Source organism: Prinia subflava, chromosome 4, assembly GCF_021018805.1.
Source record: "Prinia subflava isolate CZ2003 ecotype Zambia chromosome 4, Cam_Psub_1.2, whole genome shotgun sequence".
NCBI classification, from domain to species: Eukaryota; Metazoa; Chordata; class Aves; order Passeriformes; family Cisticolidae; genus Prinia; species Prinia subflava.
Window position 1 is genome coordinate 58,670,615 of NC_086250.1, and position 17,529 is coordinate 58,688,143.

General features: G+C 41.1%; 1 protein-coding gene across 1 annotated transcript in view; it reads right to left on the reverse strand.

The window, feature by feature from the left end:
* Nucleotides 1–17,529, reverse strand: part of GRAMD4 (GRAM domain containing 4) — a 74,621-nt gene that overhangs the window by 50,227 nt on the left and 6,865 nt on the right. The window contains exon 2 of the mRNA XM_063396830.1: nucleotides 721–931. Coding sequence (XP_063252900.1) covers nucleotides 721–931 — 211 coding nt within the window. The remainder of the gene's footprint in view (nucleotides 1–720; nucleotides 932–17,529) is intronic.

Consider the following 17,529-nt stretch of genomic DNA (forward strand, 5'->3'; position numbering starts at 1 on the left):
ACTGCGCAGTAAGTTTTCATAGAGTGATAGAAATTCTGAATTCCAAGTCACTTCTACAATACAATTATACAGACAAATCTAAATTAATACTGTAGCACTCCAAGCTCATGGATCCACAGCCATTTTTAACAGTTAAATAAGGATTTGATTTTATTTTTTAACCAATATTTAACTTTTCCTGAAGCACTCTCTTTCAAAAGGGTAGGTCTGCTTTGGTACTTCTGCTTACAAGCACCAAAACATTTTAGCACTGCCTTCACAGGTTTAAACCAGCTCTAATTGCATGGAAGCATTACTGATTACAACACTGCAGTGCAGAAGGAGATGCTGTGACCCTCTAGCACTAATGAAGCAACTAGAAGTCTTATCCTTAAAGTCCTGAACAGGTCATTTGAGCAGATCTGAGGTCCTCAAAATGAGAAGCTGACTTTTCTTTTTCACATATTCATTAGTAACTCAACAAAACAAAGTGTGCATTCAGGAGCACATCCAAAGTTAACAAACCTGTCAACTCACAATACCTAAAATTAGAACTCTAATACTGAGAAATTCATTGATTTTTCCACAATATATAGGCTTATTACTGGAAAGTTACTTCCTAGCCCACAACTCTTCAAGTGTTACACCCAGAATGTAAGGATAAAGAATTAGTAACTTCTGTTATTTTTCTGCCAGAAAACTATACAGTGTAGTATAACAACACCTGAATTGAGTACTTACAGGGTCTCTCAAGTCTTCATTGTCTCGAGCTGACGTTCGAGGTATCTTCACCGGGATTTCATCTCCACATTCAGTGTCTGAAGCATTTGGAGACTCTGCTAAATCAAGGAACTCATCTCTCTTGTGACCTCTGAACCTTATTTTGTCCAACTTCTTTAGCATGTTCAGCACTGCACTTTTCTGCTTCACCTTAACATGACGGTTGGAGTCTCTGCAAGATCAAGAAATCAAGAGTATTTTAGAAAGCTTGCAATAAATCTAAATACACACATTCTTACCACTAACTACTCCCAACCATCCTTCAAGCGCCTTTCTGCCACTGGAGGAAAAACACACTTAGCTTTTTAACAGGCATTTTTTCCAGTGTAACAGGTGCATGGTTCAGTTGGCAGGAGTTGATCATTTACCTTCTTCTCAAACTATCACAGCCTCTCTCTCCTTACAGTGTTTAAACCAAGTCAGAATAGGCAGCAAGTAACAACCTGCACTCCAAAGAAAGATTAGGAAGTCAGTTCCTAACAGGTTACTTGAAACAAAATAGTTTAGCTGATAAGTCAACAATCTTCAATTTGTGATGCTTCTAATCAAAGACAAGAAAATCCACCAAGCTTCACAACCAACTTTTAAATTCCCAGACAAACTAGAGCAAAAGAGTAAGGATGCTATCATATCTCACTGTGACCTCAGGCTAACAAAACAGAAAGTACCAAGGGTTTACTGAGAAAAGCCAAAGACAGATCTATGCAGAAGGTTTCACAAAAAATTAAGACAGGTGAAACAGAGCATAAATCATGTTCAAACACACTGCCAAAATCTTTAAAATTATCACAACTGACAATCTTGTATACCCCTGAAATTATACTAGGAGGAGCATTTGCTTTTTAAAAGACAACAGAAGAGAGCCTAATTTGTCTGTGTAAACTCACTGTAATGGCAGCTTTTCAAGACACTGCACTGTGTAATTTCTCAATTAAACCAGACTTGTCAAACTGGTCCCATTCAGTGAATCACACTCTGTACCAAACGTCCTAAGCTCCATCTTCAAAAAAAAAGGCCAAACCCAACAGTTATTTCCTCAGTCCTGTCACTCCAGCAAGCTCCTGGTCTGTCAGTTTATAACAAAACAGCCACAATTATATCAGCACACAGAAATTCATCTAGAGGATGATGACATACTCTGGGAAAATGGATTTTTAAAGACTTATTTTGAGGCAGTTGTTCCTGGTACTACCCTTTGGCCCTCTGTGGTCAGCACTACCATCCTCTTCATTAGAAGTCATGTTTAGCTTGTTTAGCACATCATCCCAGACACTGGTGCGAGATGAAAGTGCAAAGGTAAATTCAGGCACATGATACTTCAGGAGTAAAAACAGAGAGCAAAATAGGAAAACCTTTTGCTACCACATCCTCTGCACCTCAGGCAATTCTCACCTCCTAGGACAAGCCTCTTTTCAGCAGAGCTCTTCAGTTTTCCCTATGGATTCTGCACTTACCCTAACACTTTGGCAATGACTATTCACACCAAATTCAAACCAGTTCATTCCCTTCAAAAACGTCTTGATTTGCACCTCTTCCAAGGTTTTATTAGCACCTTTCAACTAAACACAGAAGTTTTAAACTAATACAACCCCCTTACAGTACAGCTGGCAAAAAACACCCACAAAATTCTTCCTTTATCAGAGATGCTTAAAGTTGCAACCCTGTATTTAATCTATCACTTAAAGAGAAACACTTGGGGTAACTCACACCAAGGTTATTTTCTAAGAACAGCTTTTCTTTGAAGTTCTTTTACTTGTCAGAGCTATGCTTAAAATAGAAACACTTCTTGCTCATTCATTGACTATTTGATGAAGAAACTTGTCAGCTATCACATCCAGAAATATCTCTAGGCCTACTATTAATAGCTTATAGGGAACAAATGGTATGAGGGAAGTTTAAACCTCTGATCAGCACCAGTACAATTGTATCACTCTCGATCCCATCACAATGATCTCCATCTATGTTCAACCAGATCTACACACCATGTGAGACCTCCAGCAAAGCAGCTGTAAACCCAATCCTGTCTGTTCATCTTCCACACCGTCACTGCTAATGACACAGCAATAATAAAGCACAGTAGAGTGCTATTCCTCTTCTCGAGTGGTTGGCAGCCATCAGCCCACAACGATGGAGGACAAGCATGCACCCCATGCCTTCTCTATCCCTCTTGGAGATGGAGCAGTTACTGCAGATGAGCATTGCTGTCCTGGACAGGAACAGGAGACCTCAGCATTCTGTTGTTAAAACCACCTTTATCCACCACTGCTCCTCAAAGGCCAGGGCTGGATCTGGACATCTTTTATAGCCTGGTATACACAGCACTTCCAAAGATGGCTCAAGATCAGAATTCAGCTTTCTTTCCCCTTAGCATAAATTCACGTTCACTTATCACACATAAGAAATGAGAAGCATCAAAAACATCTTGAGACAAAGCCATCTCCAACCCTTACCAAGAAAAAGTCACAAGGACAGTGAAAAAGCCCATTGGCAGAACTGCCAGGGATGGGCACCATGCTGGGAAACTGAGCTCCATTCTCATCCTAGGATGGTTCATGCATTTCAGCCTTAGGTCTGAATAACCTGGTCTTAGAATAACCTGGACAACAAATTACCCATGAACACATTTACAGTATTTTTTTACTCACAAAACTGATGAGATACCCCTATGTATGTTACCACCTAGCCTTTTAAAAATGCAAACCTTTCTTTAAATCACTCCACTAAATGAAGTCAGCATAAATTCGGGTTTGACAGATATGTCATGAGGGTTAATATTTTTAAAGGACTATTCACTAGGTTAACCATTAAAAGAGGACATAGAAAAGAACCACACTCCAAGGCATTTCTAAAATGCTTGAAGTACAAGAAGCTAGTTCATAAAAATATCTTCTCAGTTAAAATTAAAAAATAATAAGATCATTTTGTCTAAAAATTGTTTTGCATGTACCAGGTTCCCAAATTACTTACAGTTACATTACATTAACCTAAGCAGAAATGTAAGCTTGCCAACAAGCTCCTATGAAAACTCATTATCTGGCCTCCAGCCAAATGCTGGATCCAAGACAGGCTTTTTATGTCAGCAGCCTGTTCCTGCAACCAGCAACTTTTTTTATGGTGGCATTTCAGCAGTTTCACTAGGAAAAAAGATTCTTGGAGATTCTGTATTCCAACTGACTTGAGTCAAATTTAGATAAACTTGAGGAAGCTTTTGTGAAATGAAAGACCAGAATCGAACCAGAACAGCTGATCTAGAATTAGATTTATTGTAAAATGCAGTACCTAAATAACTAAATATCAAACCACTTGCTTCACCATCATAGCTATTCATCCCTCACCTTCTCCCAAATACCTATCCTGGACCCATCCCAACCCAAACACCCATTCTGAGCTCAGCTGGTTCAGCTGTGACTTTCAGGCTGTTTCTAGTAACTCCCCATAGCCACTACATCAAAACCACCATGTGACTCTGCACATGAGGAGCTCGGAGTGCAAAGGCAGACCCACATCTCATTCTGCTTTCAAACTAACCATTGCCAAATACTATAACACTCTAATAAAAATACAAGTATTTTAACTCTTTGCATTTTAAACACTGCCATTTCCCAACACTGTCATACAATAATCAAGTAAGAAAGGTCTGATTTTTCCATGCTTAAAAAACCTCTGAGCTAAAATAATTTTGAAATATTTTCTTTTTAATTACCACTAATACCTACCAGCTAACACAAATTGTTCAAGTCTGAAGCCAAGGAAGAGATGCTTTTATTTTGACCTAATATCTAAACCCCTCCAAAAACAGTCAGACCTTTATTTTACATGACTATATCAAGACCCAACAACCAAAACCAACATACATTCCAAATTTATACCAAGAACAGAAAAATCAAGTTTTCTCAAATTTTCACATAAAAAATATAAAGAGATCTACAAGGAATTTTTCAGCCTACGTTTATAGAGAGCCTTCAGTAAGCAGACAAGCAGCTTCCAGGGAATACTGACAGCCACCCTGCCATCTGGAGGGACTTATGAGACATGTTCCTATAGTCAACCTTCCCACCCCTTTATGCCACTGCTACCTCATTTCTACTCCCGCATGAACGTGGAAGAGTTTGGGATGCAGAGGGAACTCAGGGAAGCACAGGACCCAATGTACCACTGCTGTCTGAAACCTGTCTTAACTCACCCCAGAATCTCCTACAAGCAGTTTATAGGTTTTGGTTTTCCATTGTTGCATTTCGTTTTTACACGAGCACAATCTGTGGCCTGGTGGACCCGGCAGAGACTGAACAGCTGAATCTTCATGTGCACTTTTCAGAGAAAGGGCTCTGCTTTGCAACAGAGGGTTCAGTCAGTTTTCCTTAGCTGCTAACAAAACACAAACCTGCTACACAAAGTCAAACAGCATTGCCTCAGCAAGTGTTAGTCTTGAGCCTGAGGGAAAACAAACAAAGAAACCACTTAAAACATCACGGATGAATTTCATCCCAGGTCAAAAAGGCCCTACAAGACTATGCACAGTTGAGTAACCTTCAAAGCATCCATGTTCCTTTTGCTAGAAAAACAGTTTTTCAGAAAGCTGAAGATGACCTGCAAATCGAGGATACCTCTAGTTCTCATCTTTACATTCCATCTCCTTCATATTCTCCTTTCATTCTCAAAATACATTTCTGCAGAAGTCCAGCATAAGAGTCCTGGTATTCAAGAAAAGCCAGGCTGTGTGTGGATGAACAAATACAGACATTGCTGTCAACACCAGTTTTTCTGGTGCTGGCATTTTGGTCTTATCATGAGGAAGGGATGTGCAAACCGAAGGAGTGGAAAATATCAGGATTGTGTTTGGTATTCATTACTTCTGCACTGAAATGCTCCTGAATAATATCCTGAGAGTTGACATGAGAACAGTTAACACAAGACAAACTCAATCCATCCACATACACTGAAAATTAAGCTTAGTGTATTCTTTTCTAGACATGTGTAGCTAAAACTGGAATTAACAGTGGGTATATCTAAGCCTAATACAGATTTAGAGTCCTCTGTATAATGTTCTGTGCAAAAAGTTCCCTCTTGCTACATGATTTTTCCTCTCAATTTCTCATTTTAATGAATGGAATCTCATTTCAAGTTACTTTCTGAACACTTTGTACTTATTAATATTTAAGAAACTAACTAGAGGAAGATCAACTAGAGAGCTTCTAGTCTGCCCAGCTTTTCACAGAATCACAGAATGGGTCAGGGTGGAAGGGACCACAGTGGGTCATCTGGTCCAACTTCCCTACTCAAGCAGGGTCATCCTAGAGCACAGGATCCCAAACTACTCTCCAGAAGGCTCACATCTGTGAAGAAAGCCAAACTTTACCCACAGCACCTCTTCTTGAACAACAGGAGTGGTTTTGTAAAGGTGAAGCTGGTGCCTTTCAAGGAAACTTTACATTAAGTTGCACAAGTGCCCTCAATTTCTGACACCAACAAATATGCAAGCAAATCTTCAAACTGAGCCCTCTCCACACTCATGACAACAGGTTCATCCTGAAATAATATTCACTGCCTCAGTGTCACAGTCTGGTCAAATCTTCTTCCAATTACATCGCCCTTGGCTTCAGGGTCATAACACACCCAGAACAAACTCCTTTCTGGTTTTGAGTAACATCTACTAAAAGCTCCTTCCAGGGTCAGGAGTCCTTAAAACCCTAGGAACAGACTAGACTATGCAGGGATAGACCAGGGGGATGACTCTGGTGAGTTGTTCTTTCATGATAGATTAAGTTATCAGGCTGCCTTTGACGAAACATCATGCTTAGTAACTTATGATTATTTTGCATTTAAGTTTAAAGGGAGACGAACAAAAAAATCCCACCAGAATCACTTCCTCTGAGTTACAGAATCCCAGCAGAAGAAACACTCAGTTAACACAGTTTGGAAACCATCAGGAAGTTGTGCTTTGGTGTTGCAGACTCAAACAGATGCAGCTATTAATTAAGCATCAACTCAAACAATTTAAATTGTCTACTGACTGGGAGGAGGAGGGGAGGAAGAAAAAAGTGGAAATCTATGTAACACGTTCTGTGGCTCAATATGGGGAGTGGAGACAGAAGTTCAACATACAGACCTTGACTGCCACTGGTGAGGTTGTCACAGCAACCATAATACAGCTTCATGAATATGCATTACGCTAAAATCTATCTTTTTTCCCCCAAAAGAGAGTAACGTGTCATTCAGCTCACATTAAGCTCCCAGGGAAACAAATCAGGACTGCACAGCAAAAGTGACTTGCCCTTCAAAACCTTCAGCTTGGCTGCTGCAAACAAAAGGGTTGGGAGAAGAGAGGAGACACAGAACACCATGGCTTGGGTCTTCTGTACCTTCTTCAGACAGTACTTCACATATATTTGGCAAAAATGTTAAGGCAGACATTCCCAAAATGAGCTGCTCAGTTCCTGTAGAGCTGCAGACCTTAATCCCTCGAGCCCCCGGGGACTGGCCCTTCAGTGAGCCAGAGGCAGCAGCACCAGTGACCTCCACAGAAGGATGGAGAAGGGGGAGCTGCTGCTCAGTGTCCGAGACAGCTGAAACCGGGGCTCTTGACTTGACCACCACTGGAAAATTGTGGGTGGACTGGTTCACAAAGAAAAAAAAAATGCCAAACCACACACATGTACCTATCCAGGTCACACCCCATTGTGTCAAGGAACAAAAGGCAGTAATTATTTCCGCTGAGTATCTGTGGGAGTTGTACTTTGTCCTTGACTCTCCACTTACCCTAACACCTCTTCTGCTAACATAGAGCCACCATACACACTTCTGTCTGGCATCGTGAAACCTCTGTCTCTCATTGTGAAACCTAAAATTAGCAAGCTTTGTTAAATTGTCTGTAAATCGAGAATTTTAACTCCTGAACAGGAAGATAAAACTCATTTTTCCTCAGGACACCTATGTGGGAGAAAATAAAAGTGAGACACTGATTATGCCACCAGCAGAGCTGCACAAAAACCCTTGCATGAAGACTTTGCCTGCAGAGAGGATCTCTAGCAGCATGCATGGACTGGAGGAGCTACCAGGCCAAGCCATGGCAGATATCCTGTGATATCTGTGTGATTAGCACAATGTGATAAAGGCTATTGCTGACAGGAACTTCTCCCTTCCTGGTGACCCACTGGGTCCTCCTTTCTCCCTTGCTGTGTTCCCATCCCAATCCCAGAGGAGCCCAGCCAAGCCTGAGACCCACTAGATCACAGACTGACACCAAAGGGAGCAACCCCGTTCATTTCTGCCACAGCCTTTATGGCATTTCATCACTCATGCAGTTTATCAGCTCATTGCTGAGCAACTAATTTTTGTGTTTGTTTTCTGGCAAGGTCAGTCTAATCAGAGCAGACAGGGATGCAGGCTCAGTCAGGGAAGCACAGACTATTGGGAGATTTTGCTACTCCCACACAGAAAATGTTTGTGGTGGTGGGCAGAGGGAGAAAGCATCCTTTTACAGCAGCCACCTGCACTTAAATGAGGTTAAACAACTGCAAAGCTTCACCCTGAAGGACAGTGTTTATGAAACTGTCACAAGGCACATTTCAGAAATTGGACGCCAGAGCCTCAGTCCCTGCTCTGAAGGACACGGGAGAGTTTGTCACAGCTTGGCATTGACAAAAGGCTTTTCTCTGCTTCCTTGCTCTGAATCCTGTCTATTAGTCAGGCCAGAGCTGAGAGTGAAGACAGGAAGATGAGCATCTAGCTTAGCAAAAGCCTCTGCATACAAGAAGGTTCAGGCAGCTCAGACCTGGATGGACTTCCAACAGGTAAGGAGCTGGGGCACACAACAAGTGCTGCTCTAAGCAAGCACAACTTCTGCCTATAAAAACAGAGACATGGGGGTGACAAATGGGGGAGAAGGACAGGACACAACTAACACAGGGTAAGATTAAGCTGTCACTGCATTTATCTCCTCTTCCACTGTTCAAATGGAAACTGTGAGAAGTCTAACTTGACACAACACTCAGAATAATGCTGGTCTTTTACAATCTACTTGAAAATAAATATTTAAAGTCAGAAGTACATATACTGGCAGGAGCATCTTATGCAGACTAATAAGTTTATTAAGAAGGTAATCACTGACTGTTTAGAAAAAGTGTGAGCTCTGCCAGCCCTGAAGAATTTTGATTCTATCCCTTCAAGTTAAAAAAGGGCAAGTTATTGAGACCTCTTTGATGCCAAGTTTTTCATCATCTCAACTACATATTCGTCATCTTCAGAGGGGTAACTACAGATAAATCAGAGAATGAAAGTACTGCTAAGAAAAAAAGACACTAGAAATGAGCTGCAATTCAAGCTTTTAAAAAGATTCTTTGAGAACAGCCTTCCAAGGTCTACACAGATTGGCTTGGTCCTAGCAGGTGTTTCTTTGAGAGGACTCTTGGAAGCAAGAACCTCATCAGCTCAGCATGTCTGATCATAGCTCACCCAGCAACCTACGAAAACAGAGCAAAGGTCCACAGCTTTGTCTAGTTCTGAAGAACATCTGTGCATTCCTTTTTGTTTGTTTTGTCTATAAACAAAGATGTACCCACGTGAAGAGGACACAGCTCACAGCTAAGGACCGCAGCCTGCCCAATGTCCGCTGTGCAGGTACTCCCAGGAGCACAGCTGAGAGCACAGCCCAGTGCTGGAGAGAAGCCTGCCCTGACTCACCCACCTCTGCACCTCGCACAGGTGAGCAACACCTCCCCTGAGCCACAGTGCCCAGCCTCCTGTGCATCACCATCTCCTTTATGGCAGGGCCACACAGAAGGAATTACTCAAGCTAACAGGCAAAAGATCAGACCTACAACTGCCGTGTTAAATATGCAGTGATGAACCCCCCTACCTTTCTGACACTAAGAAACCACTGGGCCAGGTTCATACTTCCCAAATCACAAGCCCATCAGGGTACCTCACTGAGAACAAGACTAAGGCCAGAGTACAGCAAGATGGTCTATTCTGAGGGTCTTCCCTCAATTTAGAGAGACAATTCAGTAGAAGCTGACACTAGAACTTGTGAGTATCCAGTTAGCATGAAACCATCCAGATGCAAGCAAACAGTGAAAGATTCTCTAGATGCAGTAATTTTTTGTACAACACTTCGTAACTTGTTCCTCCAAGTTTTAACTACCCTACTGCTGATCTGACAATTTATTAACCTTCTGAAATGTGAATGTTGCAAAAAAGTCAAGTGTTTCAGTTATGCTGACTACAAAAATCAAAAGACAGACATGGTTGAAGAAAACAACTGAGCATTTTACCAAACACCAATAGCTCTCCAACTGGCATGCAGTTATAAAAATAATGTTAATGCATTAAAGATTTTTAATTTCTCCCCTTGTAGTTAAATACAACATGTTCCATGAAGAATCACAAAGACATGCCAATTACAACCACCACAATAATTCAGAATCTTTTATTTCCGTCCTATATCCTGGCCCTGAGCTTACAAAGAATGTGTATAATCCCCAAATCACAGACATTTCCATGCAAGAAGCAGAGCTGCTGCTCATTCTATTCCTTGTCCCCTTCTCCCAACAAAAACCTGAAAATGCTTCTGAAGCTGGTGCTACAACTACACAAGAGAGGGAAGGGGGGAAAAAAGTTAAAACACATCATGGATTACACAAGTTTGCAGTGTTATAATTACTCATCATGTCAACCTCTAAATGAAGGGCCATAACCTATTGTGTAAAAACTTACATAAATAATGTGTAAAAGGATAAGCACAACACACAAAGACACGGTTTATCAGACTAAGTTAAATGAAGGAGTAACACAAAGATCAACTCTTATACGGTAAGTCTGGCCTCAGGCATCAGCTTAATTTCTGGCACTGTCTGTACTACACAGCCACTTGTACAAGCCACCTAAACCATTCTTTGAAATCTTACCAGAGAGTAAAAAAGTCAAGGTCAAGTTCCCACCTGACTGACAGCAGCTCTGCTGGAAAGCAGCACTCTGGAAAAGAGCCTCCTTCATTCCACCCACACAGCTTGTCAAAAGATGAGAGAGATATTTTACTCCACGTAGAAGAGTTAGGAAACAGCAGAGGAAGTTGTGTGACACAGGAAAGCACCGAACTTGGTCTCTAGTTACCACAGACCCCTCCTGCATTGCTTCTGACTGCAACCCTTTATCTAAGTCAAACTGCACTGCTGTTACAATGGCTGTAAAAAGACAGAAATCACTGCACCCAAAATATGGTTTTGATATCTGAACTGCAATTACATGTTTAAATAACTAATCTAGGAAAATGGCAGGCTCCAGATTGAAAGGCCCTGCTGCTCAAGCTAATCTTCCTTGCAGGAGCAAATCTCTATTCTCTCACATTTCAAACTGCATCATTCCCACAGTAGCCAGAATAGCTCCTCTTTGTCCCCATGCTTACAATAGAAATCGTAATTTTTTAAAAAAACAAAACCCAAACCAAACTCCCAGCTAGTATAGCCATACCAGGGAGCAGAGGGTATAGTCCTGGGAGAAACTAGATCCCTAAGGAATAGAACCACAATCCTGCAAGTTAACTCTTTTGTTCAGTAAAATGCTTGGGTCTTCTGCCATAACTGTGCATCTTTCATTTCACATGTTGATTTTAACATGCTTTGGACAGCAAATCTCAGTAGAAATCTTTGCTATTAAATTGGATTCTTCCAGGAAGCAGCTGCTCTCTGGGTATCTCCTCCACGCTCTTTCCCAACAACCTCTCCCTGTAGTACAAACTGCTGTCAAAAAAGCCAGTTTGGGTGATACCGCTAACTGGTCTGAGAAGAGGACTGAAGATGGGCACCAGTCCAGCCCAGGAAAAGGCTGCCACATGTTTAGAAGTAGTGAGAGTTAAACAGGCAACTGATGGAGAATTATGAAGGTGAGGCTGAGCAAAGTCCATCCCCTCACCCTACCAACAGTTACAGATGGGGACCAAAGCCTATGAGGAAGTAGAATAATCTCAGAAAGAATGATAGAGAAGGGAGAGAAGAAAAAAAAAACCAACCCTACTTTACTCAAGTTTCCCATGCATTCTTGTATTTTCTCCCAAATCCTATTAGTTGACAAAACCTATTTCATTTTGCAAACAAAATCCAAATAACTCATCACTCAAGTCACTCAGCACTGCTGGAAATGAGCTCAGCCAGCAATCACAACCCCCACACACAAAGCCCCTTCCTAACAGTAAACCAAACAGCTGATTTTATTGCCATAAGCTTACCCAGCTCGTACTAATTTGGTCATATTTGTAAAAAATTAACATTTTTATGGTGCTTTTTATATTCTATTGCCTCATAACTGCAGATGACAAAAAGTTATGCACACAAGTTAACAACTACATTTCTGAAGCTGCTTGAAACAACTGGAACAAGATTATCTTAGAGCAAGTCTTTAAATAAAGCAGGGCATATCAACAAACCCAGCTGCACTTCTCTGCAAAGGGGAAACCTGCTGTTGGCATCACCACCAAAGTACACACATTTGCTAAGTGGCATTTCTCCCAAGAGAAGCCAGCTCCTCTCTTGAAACAGTTGTACTAGCAAGTTTTCCACCAGGTTTCAGTGTGAGATGTACTGAACACATGGAAAAGGAAAAAAAAAATCTCTGCCAGACTGGTACATTTGATCCCAAACACAGAGTAACACATGAATCCAATGGTGGCTGCACTTCATGGATCACCTTTTTGGTTTAGTAACCAAGCCTGTAAAAGCACTCCAAATTAGCATATTTTTCCATGCTCTATTACAAAAAAACCCCAGTACTTTCTTGTCTCAAAATGTCACAGATACAACGCGAAGCCTGTCAGGCTTCAGACTCAAAATAGATTTAAATTAACACAAAGATAGCAGGGGAGAGTTTAGTAACACAGTGAAGAAACCAAGGGAAAAGAAATAATATTATATCAGTCATCATTTCAATCAGACCAAACAAGTTAAAAGCCAGCTAGAGGATGGCATTTACATCTGTCTCTAAGGCTGGGACGAGGGCCAGAATTACACTTCTTGATCTGACTTTTTATGCCATGCTGACACTTCAGCTGGCAATGATAAAAGTCCAAAGGTCCAAGTACTGAGGCAGAGAGCCATGCACACACAGTGTATCTTTGCAAGCAGCCACGTCCGGGGTGGGGAGGCAAGGAGCAGGGAGCCACAGCCTCTGCACCCATCCACCCACCTGCCACCATAAAACCACTTCAGCTGTGCCCATTTCAGAGCTTCCTCAGTGCACAAAGGAGATTTCTGCAGATCCCATCCTTCTTCATGCAACCACTCCTACAAAACAGTGTGTTTTTCCAAGTCAAAGCCAGAGAGAAGCCAGTGGTGCCTCATGTTAAAATGGAGAGGCCACCCCACCAGCTGAAGCCCAGAGACCACCCACAGACCTCCAAAGACCTCAGGAAAATACCCTAAAGAATGTGAGGATGGAGGAAGGCAAAGAGCAACATTCTTGGCACTTCTGTCAGTTTCTTAACTGGGATTCCTTCCAGCTCTAACTCATTCCCAATTACTTAAATAAGTCACATATTTAAATCTTGGAATTTTAAAACCTAAACTACAGATTTCACTTTTCAAGAAGGATCCTAAAAGTTGAATTACAAGTCAGGCTCAAATTCCAGTATAGGGATACCAAGCCTTTTGTTTATACGACACAAATGTTTTAACAGATACAGTCTCTCAAAGTCATGGAAAATTGGAATTCTGAGACTTTTTGCATTAATGTCAGAAGTATACTCAAGATCGCAGAATATTATGGAACCACCAGCAAGCACTGAACTCCCACTAACCTATGATTTGCTTACATGATTGGCATAAAAGTTTTAAAAAAAAGAAAACAGAAAAAGTTACACCACGTTACTCTTGAACATTTTAGAGATCTCCATAGCAAAATATGTCCAAAATCAAATTACAAAACATCAAATTTGGAGAAGGGAAAGAAAAAGGAAAACAAAGATGATATCTGGATTTTTTTTTTTTTTTTTTTTTTTTTTTTTTTTTTTTTTTTTTTTTTTTTTTGTTGTTGTTGCAGACAACTGGAGCCTCCATCCAGCTGCAGGATCTAGGCAGGTGGACTAATCTTGAGCAGGGACTTGGATGGCTGGAAATGGGAGTCTGCTCTAAACAACACCTTAGTCTTGGAAGAAGAATTGACAAGTAACAGGGACCGGCTGTCTTTAGGGTGAACAGAAAAGCTGTAAATACACAATGAAAGGATAGTTCATCTCCTACAGATACCCCTGCCAAACCATTCCATTTATTGGACAGTACAAAAGCTTCAGAAACTAAGCAGCAGATTTAGTCTGGGACTGTTCTAGCTTTTAATTGCTGCACTCAACTTCGATGCCCCACAGCATAGCAGGGGCATCAGGCTTTTCAAAAGACCTATTCCAATAAGCAAAAAAACCCTCTCCTTACTAAAACCCATCCTTCAGAAGAGGCAGGCACACAATCCAGAGACATGAAAGCAAGTTTTTCTGAATTAGAAGACTGTTTTCTAGTAAGCGTGAAGGTTTGTGAAAGCCCAGGAATCACAACTGACATTGGGATCAGAAAGCGGGATTTGATTTGTATATAACCAGCACTAAAAACTTTGACCAAGAGCTCACATATGGACAGAAAAAAAAAAAGTCTTTGGATTTGGTATACAGTTAACAAGCCTACAGAATAGGTCAGACCACTTCACACTGGCATTCTTATACAAGAGTGCACACTGGACTATAATCACATTGCTAGTTATGGCTGCATTTTTCAAAACAACTTTTACTTTACAAGTTGAATCTACTAGTAAGTCCTTATTTAAAAATACAAAACTGTTCTAATTAACAACTTTTAAGACAAAAAACCTGCACGCTCGTAGCTAATCTACCTCAAGAGCTCGTGTCTGGTGCTTCCTCCGTGGTTCAGAAACATCAGCAATGCATCTGTTTCCTAAACACAGCTTCCCGTGTCCCATTGCAGATAACGAGCAATCAATCTGTGGTCGTTCAGCCATCTTCAAGGTCAAAGCCCTCACGGTGTTTCCAGTAAGTGTACGTGTCTTTAACCAACTTCTCTTCTGACTTTTACAAGACTGCAGTGCTAACCCGTAGCAACTTAACCATTGACTAAAAAAGTTCTAGAAAACATCATTCTGTGTAATTACCAACACTTAGTTCTTCCGGAGCTTTTGAAATGAGAAGAGGAAGTAAAAAAACCAAGGAAACAGACACTGGTTTTTGTGTCAGTCTATGTAGTGTTTTCAAAACTCATCTAACACAACTGTTCAACAGTTAAATATGCACACAAAATATTTTCAATAAGTGAGGTCTGCTGTACTTTCCTATTAGCTCTCGGATGTTATTATGAATTTTCAGCCAGATGAGAAGAAAGCCTCCTTCAGGGTAAAACAAACAGCAGTCGTTTGCTTCAGACAATAAGGAATACAAACTGCATGGAAGGATTTTCCGTGAATTAACTCTCACCAACAACAGACTAATGAGTCACAGACAACAGCTTAATACTTCGAGCTTATTGCTAAAGAAAAAAAAATTATGCAATTTCAAAGTATCAACAACAAAACACAAAATGAGTTTTGAATAGATCCTTGTAGTGTCTTAAACCAGGTTAGCTGTAGGCATTCAAGTGAAACTCAAAGTGGACACTGAACACAGCCAGGCTTGCACTGCACCACGAAAACCAGACTGAAAATGTCAGCCATTGTTTCGTGCTCAAAAAGCATATACTGTCCCTGCTCTCCTTTAACAGAGGACTGCAAGGGCCAGAGAGCTTCACTAGGCAAATTCAAACTGCTAAACAAAGTAAGCTCCACATTCCTCATGTAAAATATACCAAGAAATAGTATTTGTGCTTCATTTATTTTCAAGAGGGTAAGTGATCCAGCATTAAACAGAATCTTTGTTGGCAGAGCCCTCAAACTGGGGAAAGATTGCTACTGGAAGAAACAGTAAAGAAGGAGAAACAGCTTTACAAAAAGTGTTATTTGCTGTGAAAATATTTCCCAGTATAGTTTTCTGAGGAAGTTGTAACTATCCCACTTTGGCTGGTTATTTCCATGACTGAAAGTAAAAAGAGCTGTTGAATGCATGTACAATCATCAGTTCCATAAGCAACACTGTCAGGGAGGGAAGAAGACAAAGATTTTCGAAATAGGCCCAGACCCTTCTTAAATATCAAAAGCTTTTGTACTCAGAACATTTCTTCCAAATAGAAAAGGGCTTGCTCCAGATAATCTGGAAGAGAACAGAGTTTGCATTTCTGCAGTGTTTTGAAAACTCTTGACATTAGTTTTATTTAATGCAAGTTTCCAGGAAGCTCTTACATCTGAAGAAAATCTTGCAAGCACAGCACCTTGCAGCAGCTGGCAGCTCTCCTCAAGGACCAGCGTGTCCAAGCACACTGCTCACAGCTTCTTGGGAAGGGCATTCCCCACTGCACAAGCACAGGTGGTCCCACAGCACTGCTCAGACCATGCAGGGTTTTACACAAAACCGAGTCACACTGCATTCACACTACATTTTGGTACAAAAAGTAATCTCGGACACTCGGAGCTATCTTCTGGGTTACTTTGTCAATCAGCCTTTAAAGGGGTGAGATATAGGATAAAAACACTGCAGAAGTGCAAAGAATTATACACAATCTAACTGTAACAAATAATACTTGCAAGTGGTTTAATGCTTTGAAAAATCAGACTACATAAACAATATATTCAGACAGATTGCCCTTTTTTCCGGCTCCTTCCAATGACATGATCCTTGCAGGGTGACACAAGACTTAGCAGTCAACAGAGATGGTTTTTACTATTATCAGTCCAAAGACAGCCTAGTGTAAGTCCCATGAGGATGCTTTGGATGTTTTGCTGTTCCCAAGTTCCACACTTCACAGCTGTCTTTGCTCCACACAAACAGGATGGCAGCTGCTTGGAATCAAACATCTCAGCTAAAGACAGCAAGGTACAAGCAGGCAACTCCTTTGCCACTACTCCCTGTCTTACAAGGGAAGAGATGAGGAAACAGAAGATGAAGAAAGCCCCTAACACAAAAATGAGTTCAGAGATAGGACTGTGGATTACAGATCATTTTGCACTTGATTTGAATCAGGTAAAGGTTGTGCTCATCAGGGGCCATGTAACTGCAAGGAATATCACATTGAAGGTACATAGCATTTCATCTTGGGTGCTTAAAATGCTTTTTTTTCCTGTTCCAACCTGGTATCTCGTTGCAATAGTTGTGCATTTCCCAAAACGCTCAGGAGCCCAGACTATTGTTCCCTGCACTACCAGAATGGGCTTACAGGTATATTCAGACTAGTCTCTACTGCTAAGATCTGTAAGGCTCAAATTGGACATCCCATTCTCTCCAGACAATGCAGAAAGCAGAAACTCATCCATTTTCTGGGTAATCCCTGAAACAAAATCTGACACTGGTAGTGGTCCCACTACTACAGAAATGTCATGGGGAGCAGCTTTACCTAAAGCACACAACCATACAGTTCCCTGGATTCTGATCTGGAGCAAATAACAGGGTTTAGACACCTTCATCAGTCCTAATATAACTAGGTGGGTTCCTGAAGCTGCACAGCTACAGACATCATCTGGCTCTAAAAAACAACATGGAAAAAAACAGATATCCTCACCAGGTTGTAACACAGCAGCAGGGACTACTCAAGGTGAAGTCCAAAAAATGGCTTCTCCAGATACCTCATGTTTTCCCACCCCTATGGCTATGACACTGCTGAAAAACTGCTGACAGTCAGAAATGTGCACACCTCTCTGTAGCCC